General features: G+C 41.5%; 1 protein-coding gene across 3 annotated transcripts in view; it reads right to left on the bottom strand.

Annotated features, from left to right (window-relative positions):
* Txnl1 (thioredoxin like 1) overlaps positions 1 to 8970 on the bottom strand; it is a 64437-nt gene that overhangs the window by 42418 nt on the left and 13049 nt on the right. Inside the window, exon 2 of one of the 3 annotated variants that reach the window (XM_029557317.1) lies at positions 8261 to 8420. Coding sequence is in view for 2 of the 3 variants with exons in the window: in XM_029557316.1 (XP_029413176.1) it covers positions 2580 to 2677 (98 nt within the window). In the remaining variant the exon portion in view is untranslated. Of the gene's footprint in view, positions 1 to 2579; positions 2917 to 8260; positions 8421 to 8970 lie in introns of those variants that run through there. The other 2 variants (XM_029557316.1, XM_008855379.2) reach the window with 2 other exon arrangements.

The following is an 8970-nucleotide window of genomic DNA, read 5'->3' as shown; positions in this document are numbered from 1 at the left end:
ATGTAAGTTGAGAATAAGCAATATAGCTTGAAATACTGAGTTAGAAAAGAAATGAAAAATCAGATGCTAGAGAAAATTATGCCCTCAGTTTAAATGAGGTAACATTAACTATGTTTTATATTTATATATTTTTAAAATTTTGTGTGTATAAGTGTTTTGCCTGCATATGTAAGTAAAGACCTGTGTCATGCAATTTCTGAGGCAGTCAGAAGAAAGCATCAGATTCCCTGGAACAGGAGTTACAGAAGGTTGTCAGCTACCAAGTGAGCGTGGAAAATCAAACCCTGGTCCTCTCCAAGAGCAGTCAGTGTTCTTAAGTGCTGCATTTCTTCAGCCCCCAACAGTAAGTTTCTTAAGAGGTTTCTATCAAGATTTTACTAGACAATAGTTGTTGGGCGGTCTAATACTGTCACCATCATGCATAAAACAGATTAAGCACAAACATATGTGCTTTTTGAGACAGTCTTTTTGAGACAAGGTTTCCTTGTAGCCCCAGCTGGCCTGGGATTCTCTATGTAGACCAGGCTGGCCATGAACTCACAGAGATGTACCTGCCTCTGCCTCCCAAGTGCTGGGATTAAAGGTATGTGTAGCCCCACACCCAGGGGGCATATATTTTTTTAAATGAATAACTTTAAGGGTACATACAGTCTTACTAAATTTATGTTACAAAAAATATTCTTCAAACTGAAACATTTACTAGCTTTCAGGTTTTTACAAAAAAATACATACAATTTCCTTCCATTAAAATTTCTTGGTTTTTTTTTTTTCTTTTTTTTGAGACAGAGTTTCCCTAACTTGCTATGGAGACCAGGCTGGCTTCGTTTGCCTCCCAAATACTGAGATAATAGTTCTTTATCAATTCCTACAATTATGTTTAAAATGACACAGCTTTGCTATTAGAAGAGTTTCATCAGTAGTAATGCTTCTACATTTTTTTTCACGTCAATCAATAATCACTTATTTTTCTATTTTCTCTCTCATGGGATCATAAGGGGGAAAAGAAACCACCACTGAGGGACAAAAGTAGAACTGCTCCAATTAACCAGAATTAAAAATGAACTCAAGTGAGATTCCCTGTTGAAGTCATCTGTTTTCTTCCACTGTGGTCTACACATTCAGCAGAAGTGCAGTTGTTCTCCAGACATAAAGACTGAACATGACAAAATTGCAGTGAAGACACATTTCTAGAATTGTGACATTCCTTTCAGACGAGTTAAAATATCTAGGGCATAGCCTGCCCTCTTCAATTTAGTAAATATAAAAATCCACATCTGGTGGCGCTTGCCTTTAATCCCAGCACTTGGGAGGTAGAGGCAGGCAGAGCTCTGTGAGTTCAAGGCCAGCCTGGTCTACAAAGCAAGTTCCAGGCCAGCCGGGGCTACAGAGGCCTTGTCTCAAAAAGACCAAAAATAAAAAAAATAAAATAAAATAAAATCCACATATCTGGGCACCCTATTTCACTCCACTGAATCAATTTACTGCCCCTTTTCTGTGGGACATGGATAAAAACAACAACAAAACCTTTTTCCATCTCTATTTTCACCTCCTCAGGTTATCCAATCCTAACATCACCACTTATATACTCAACATTCACTGAACCATGAGCTAGAAACTGTATTTTTGCTCTTACATTCAATAGTAAAATACAGATACACAATTACTTGGACAAGAAAACCTGTTAAATCAACAGTGGTACTAGTAGTTGATGTATGTGTAAATAACGCCAGGTGGTAAAGTGTAGACCTCTAAACGTTCTCACTAGGTAGGATTTACATAAACGATCTGTAAACACACACTATCTTGGCTCTCAAGTCCTAGTTCCAATTTCCAAATAAGAAATTACACACAATATAAAAGATATACCAGATTTTTTACCGTTTAAATTTTGAGATTATCCAAAGGCAGTTAACACAGACCTTTCGAGAAACCTATCATCTTAAATCACTAAGTCAAAACAGCAATTTGGTCAAAATACCACGGTCTACCGGTGACCATACATACATATCGTAATGTGTCTGCACTTGCAAAAATAGAGGACTCTAAGCCACAACCAAGCAAGGGCAAAAACGTTAAGGACATTTACAAAAAAAAAAAATCTTGAACCAATATTAAGTTATTTCAAAATGCACTAGCCACGCCTTAGGACTGCGTGCTATTCAGACTAGTTGGAGAGCCCCTTCTGGATCGTTCAAAGGCTTTAGAAATAATAAAGTGGTGAAGAGAATCAAGGTGTTTGGAAAACTAAACTTTGAGGGTTGCGATTTGCAAATGACTGCTGGCTCCGGGCGCAGGAGGCCGGGACTGTCAGTCTGGAAGGCGCCGTGGCCGACCACAGGAACACGCTCATCTGAGGATTCAAACCAGGCGGGCGGGCAGGCAGGTCCTGAGCCGCGAGACCCGCAGGCCGCGCCTCTGTGCCCGCTGGGAGCCCCACACCCCAAACCCCAGGCCTAATCCCGGCTGCGGCCATCACCCGACATTCCGGAGCAGGAGACTGCGTGGGCACTGGGATCGGAAAGAGTTGGGAGGAAACAGGGCCCGACAAAGCAAGGCCAGCAGGGCCCGACCCGCCTCACCCTCTCATGGTGAACTTGACCACAGCGAGTCTGGAGCCCGCGCCGCTCAGCTCCGGCTGGAAATCCGGATCGCTCCCCACCGGCTTCACTCCCACCATCCTCACAGAGAACCCTGCAGGGCGGCGCGACGCTTCCGGCTTCAAAGCCGAAGAAGCAAGCAAGGGGTGGTCGGGGAGACGCTCGGGGGAGCCGAGGCCTGATCCGCAGTGGCGACCGCGACGTCGGCTTCAGAGGTTCTCAGTGCCGAGTCACGCCAGGGAGCCGTGCGGTCGAGGGGGCGGGGACGCGAGGAGGGAGAGGCGAGAAGAGGTGAGGCGGTGGCACCCAGCAGCCACCGCGCGGCGCGGCCTCTGCGCCTGCGCGTCTTGACGTCATTTCCGTGCCGTCCGTTTAGGCACCCACGGTCCAATCCTAAATTGAGAAGTGTGGCCACACCCTCTGCTGAGGCCATTCGCGCTATGGGATTGGCGCAAGCGCAGAGGTGAAGCGATCGCACACGTAGGCGCAAACAGTTCTAAAACTGCGTTCCTAGCTTTCTAGTCCTGAGGTTTTCACCAAGGATTTACATTGGGTGGAACAACAAGAAGGGAGCCACCTTTCCTCTGGGATTCATGGGTCCAACCTAAAGCCACAAAGCGCCCTGATTCTGTCCTGTGTTGGAGCAAGTCACTACGCACAATGTTAGAACATTCCCTTACGGATTTCAATACACAGATGGGCTTTTCAGGAGTCATTCGTAAAGCATTTTGCATCTAAGTTATGCAGATAAATCTGAAGGTTATAGTGGGTTGGTGTACATAAGCAAATCTAAAATGCTCAGTGAATAGTTTTTAAATAATAGTGCTTTAGTCAGCTAGAGATGTCTTAAAGTATCAGAGAACAAGTGGCTTACACAGCAGAAATTTCTTCCAGGCTGGAGACTGGAAATCCAAGAGAGTAGGAATTTGTGGAAACAAATGAGATGGGTGGGGGTGGCTGCAAGAATTAGGTTTCTTGAGATCTCTGATTTTTTCTTTGCATTATATTTTCACATGGACTTGTTTGTGTATGTGCACAACAAAAGTGCTGGTCTTTTGCTTTTCTCACAAAGACACTAGTCCCACTAAGTTGAAATAAGATACCTAATTGAGAACTAGAAAGGACACAAGAAGGGAAAGAACCTCCCTTTCCTTGTTCTGAATCTCTCATTTCTAACACCCAGGTGGTCTTAAAATAACTAACCAGACCAAGGATAAAATAACTATACTCCTCCTTCTGAGAACCTTCACAAATGAGATTGTTATAAATACATGATGAGGGGATGGCGAGATGGCTTAGTGGTTAAGAGCACTTGTTGCTCTTCCAAAGGACCCAGGTTTGGCTCCTGGCAAACACATGGCTCATGACTGTAATTCTAGTTCCAGGGAATCCGATATCCTCTTCTGGCCTCTGTAGGGACCAGGAATGAGTGTGGTGCATATACGTAGATACAGGCAAACACCTATACACATACAAATAAAAATAATGAACTATACCTTAAGGCCAATCTCCTTGTGATACCTGTATTAATAGAGTCGTTGAATAAATGTTTTATCTACTAGTGCCCATTTCCCCAGCTGCAAGCCTGCACAATGTACCCAAACAAAAACCTCTCCTATGGATAAGAAAAGGGAATATGGCAACACATACTTTCCCTGAGGTCTAAACTTAGCTACAGATTAAGTAGCTTCAAAGTCAGCAACTTACATAAACAGCCACTATAGAGACATTGGGGTGCATTCCTGTAATAGTTGCACTGCATTCTTTTCAAATGTATCTTGTCTTTCTATTTGACCAATAAACTCATCAATTCTGGATCACCCTTAAATTATTTTCTGTGGCAGCCTTCAGAAACTCAGGTACACCTGAGTAGAGATCTCTTGAGGCGTTGAGTTGGGGTCCTCAGCCCCTACCACTACCACCAATAAGTTGTAGATTATATTGTCAGTGATAAAATTAGGAGCCTGACTGTGAGCTCATTTAACCTAATGATCTTTAGTAAGCCTCAAGGCTCATTTCCATATACAGCATAACCATATTGGGCGTCAGGGCTTCAACTTATGAATTCTGGTGAGGAGGTGTTCAGTTCAGGACAGATGGATTACTACTATTTCTAACTGTAGTTTCAAGGGCTGGAGATAGAGGTCTGAGTTTGAGCCTATGTGTGAGAGAGAGAGAGAGAGAGAGAGAGAGAGAGAGAGAGACAAAGAGACAGAGATCCTAACTCTTCTTCCAGTTTTGCCTAAGAATAACCAGAAACAGGGTTTATGAAAGTGAACCCTTAGCAATCTACAGATTTCTGAGAAGCATAATGAAAAGAATTATAAAAGTTTGATCTAACAGGCATTTTGAAGTTTGTTTTCATGTTCCTCCAGATATAGTCTCAACTTTTCTCTATCCTGACCTTTGCCCTAGGAAGCTAATCTACATAGAATCATCAGGTTCCCTTGATGGAGCTTACTGAACGGTAGAAAACAGTGAAATCCCATTACTTTCTTGGTTCCTTCTTGCTGTGCTGACACAGGCTGTCTATGTCATACCAGTTTATGGCTCCTGTCATACCATTTCCTTATTTGTGTCTCTTCTTCCCTTGCTGCTTCATCAGCATGACCCATGAGAAATGTTGGAAGCAACACGTGGCCATAGGTTGATGACATCAGTCTGTGGTTTTATATGCTGTTCCAAGTCCGTAGGGTCAAAAAAGAAATCCAAACACTTCAGAATAGATCAGGCTCATTTTTGATGAGTGAGTTTTTCCTTAATGTGTCACTGCCACACTAGATCTAGTCCTTTTTCTTTTTTCTTGATTTTTTTTCTGGTCTTTTTTGAGATATGGTTTACCTGTAGCCTCAGCTGGCCTGGAGCTTGCTATGTAGACCAGGCTGGCCTTGAACTAACAGAGATCCACCTGCCTCTGCTTCCTGAGCACTGGGACTAAAGGCGTGTGTCATCATGCCCAGCTTAGGTCTAGTTCTATTACAGTAAAACTTTTCTACTCACGATTTGGTCCTTAACATCTTTGTCTATTGTTTCTCTTTAGCAATGCTCCAGTGTTTCACCCCCCTAAACTCTATTTACAGGTTTCTCTGTGCATACCTTACTAAATTATACTGTTATCAATTTTGTTTTATTTATTTATTTATATTACTTATTTATTATTTAGTGTGTTGATGGGGACATGGACATGCCACAGCTCATGAGTGAAGGCCAGAGGATAACTAGCAGAAGCCAATTCTTTCCTTCCACCCTGTAAATCCCAGGGATCGAACTCAGGCCATAAAGCTTGGTGACAAGTTCCCCTGCTCACTGAGCCACCTCTCCAGCCCCACTTACTCAGTTTGAATGTGGCATTTTCTTTTCCTCTTGTGATTCTGCATTATAAAAACATTCAAATTGATAAATACTATTTGGAGGCTGGAGAGTAAAGTACCATGTTGCAGATGAACCTATGAGAGCTGCAAGGACAGAGGTCATAGTTGATGCAATGAAAGTTGTTGAGAGAATCAAGAAATAGAAAAGGTTACAACAGAAAGTTAAGGACAGCCCAAAACAGCATAAAATGAGAACAGTTAACAAAGAGATTATAAAGTCAAGATACATTGTAATAAACATAACAAAAAACAAAATCGGTAACAGGATAATTTAGTAAGGCATGCATGGAGAAACCTGTAAACAGAGTTTAGAAGGGTGAAAAGGCCATTATATTGCTAAAAAGATATAAAGTCAAGGACCAAAGACCAAAAAGTTGAAACTCGAGAAACACTTCTGAATGTAGTGATGAGTTATTGTGCAAACAAGCACTGCAGTTCAGTGAATTATAAGTAGAATCAGCTCAGCAGCCATAATGAATTCTTTACTGTTGGAAGCCTCAGAAGTTGAAGATGATCATTACATGTTCCTATCTTTAAGAATACAAACCATTGTGAGTGCTTTTTACAACATCCCAGAGATATGAGCAGAGTGATAGCCGTTATCTCTATTTATTTCACTGATGAAAAGACTGACATTCAGGGGCTGGAGAGATGGCTCAGAGGTTAAGAGCACTGACTGCTCTTGCAGAGGACCCGGGTTTGATTCCCAGCACACCCACATGGCGGCTACGAACTGTCCTTAACTCCAATTCCAGAGGAATCCGAAGCCCTTTTCTGACCTCTGCAGCATTGCATGACATGGGTGCACTCACATACATGCAGGCAATACACTCATACACATAAAATAAAAATAAAATATAAAAAAAGACTGACATTCAGATGCACGTGCAATGAATCCAGAATTATACAATGTGTGGCTGTATAGCCCTTTCTTAGTTACACTCTGTCTTTGGTCTTATATATAAACTAACAGTATACGTACATGGAAACATTTAGTAAGTGATGCTCTTCTAGGGGATATTTTATTTTCTATGTTTTCTAACTGTCTTCAATAATTATAGATAATATATATAACAATGTATTTGCAAAGACCTGCACGTGAATTATAAAAAGATCCAGATAGCTAAAGTAAAAATAATATTCACAGTTAATTAGGCTCCCTGTGTTATTTAAAAAATGCTTAATTTCACCAAGTAAAATAAACTCTTGTGGGTAAAATTTCCCCAAAAGATACTTTTTCTATTAAATTCACAAAAGCCACCTTGAAATACCATTTCTTGTAATTTCCACAAAAATGTTATGAAAAACCTAGTAGAGAAAAAAAAAACAACCCTGTAAGGGCAACTTGAGATTTCATTCTTAAGCAGCTGTAGCACACTCTCACTATTGCTGAGGGCAACATACTCAGATATTGAATACACAGCACACACACCATCCCCTCTCCATCCCTTACTCATCCAGGATGGGCCTTAGATGTCACATTCCCATGGAATATAGGCTCAGCTTCAGAATCCACTCAGCAGCATGCACTACCACTTTAACTGAAACTTATGTTCTATTACAACACATCAATACAATTTGTAGACCCTGAAATTCATGGTTCTTATACACTGTAGTAAATTTATTAAAATGAGTTTTAGGTTTCCACTTTTATACCTAGAGATTCTGACCCAGCAGAACTGGAGAATGGCCTGAGACTCCACAGCTCAACACTTATGATACAAGGACCTCATATTTTCAGAAACAGGATTTGGTGATAACTTGTCTATCATATATGATATACACACTGCACTTAATATAACAACCTATTGTGATAGTACTTTGAAGTATCCATTCCTGTGGGAGATGACAGCACTACAGAAGTTAATGAATTTTAAATGAGTGCCACAGCAAAATGTAGACAATGTACCACACTGGCTCAGAAAAGAGACAATTTCTTGCTGGAATTAGCAGAGGAAACTTATGAAAGAATATGTCCTAATATTCAGGAAACATAGGAAGAAAATGTACATATTTCTTCACAGAAGTGACTCCTTATTGTCCATGAACTTATTAACAAATATTTGCTTCAGACCAGCCAGTCTTACTGTATTTGGCTAGTCAATAGAGGAAGATTTTCCATCCTGACTCAGCTCTCATGGGCTCACTTTTGTCACTTAAGTATATACTGGAGACATGTCACCTGTATATTTTTCCTGTGGTCATTTGCATATTGTAATAGAGTTCTCTAGCAGAGCAGAACTGATAATATATATATATATATATATATAATGACTTATTAGATTGACTTACAGGATAAGTAAGTTGGTCTGGGTAGTCCAACAATGGTTGTCTTCACATTGGAGGGGCTGAGAACTGGCAGCTACTCAGCCAAGTCTGGATGTCTCAATAGTCCCAATCTGGCATTGAAGGCCTGGAAGATTCCTGGAGAGCCAATGATCCTCAGTCCATCCTGGAAAGGCAAAGAAGCTGGGTTCTGATGTCAGTGAGATGTCAGCAGCAGTGGTGGCAGTGGCAGCAACAGCATAGATAAACTGACCAGCAAGACAGGAAAGGAAGCAGGCAAAAAGCAAAAGCTTTCCTCTCTGACCTCCTTGTATCTAGGTCTCCCTAGGAAGTGTCACCCATACTTAGGGTAGGTTGTACTGCTTCAATTAATTCCATCAATAAAATCCTTCACAGGTATGCCCAGAAGCTGGCCTCTTAGTTGATTCTAGATCTAGATAAGCTGACAACCAGGATTAACCAGCACAACTATAGCAGCTAAAAATGAATACTGGTTGAATAAATGAGTGACTAGTAAGCATAATAAGAAAGTCAGTCCACAGAAACAAGTGTATAAGTAATGTTGCAAGGACCAGGTGTGGTGGCACATGCCTTTAATCCCAGCACTCAGGAGGCAGAGGCAGGAGGATCTTTGTGAGTTTGAGGCTAGCCTGGTCTACATAGTGAGTTCCAGGCCAGCTGGGGCTGCAGGGAGACCTTGTCTCAAAAAGACCAAA

The sequence above is a fragment of the Nannospalax galili genome, unplaced genomic scaffold, assembly GCF_000622305.1.
Source record: "Nannospalax galili isolate Female #2095 unplaced genomic scaffold, S.galili_v1.0 scaffold567, whole genome shotgun sequence".
NCBI classification, from domain to species: Eukaryota; Metazoa; Chordata; class Mammalia; order Rodentia; family Spalacidae; genus Nannospalax; species Nannospalax galili.
This window is presented reverse-complemented; position numbering and strand designations above follow the sequence as displayed.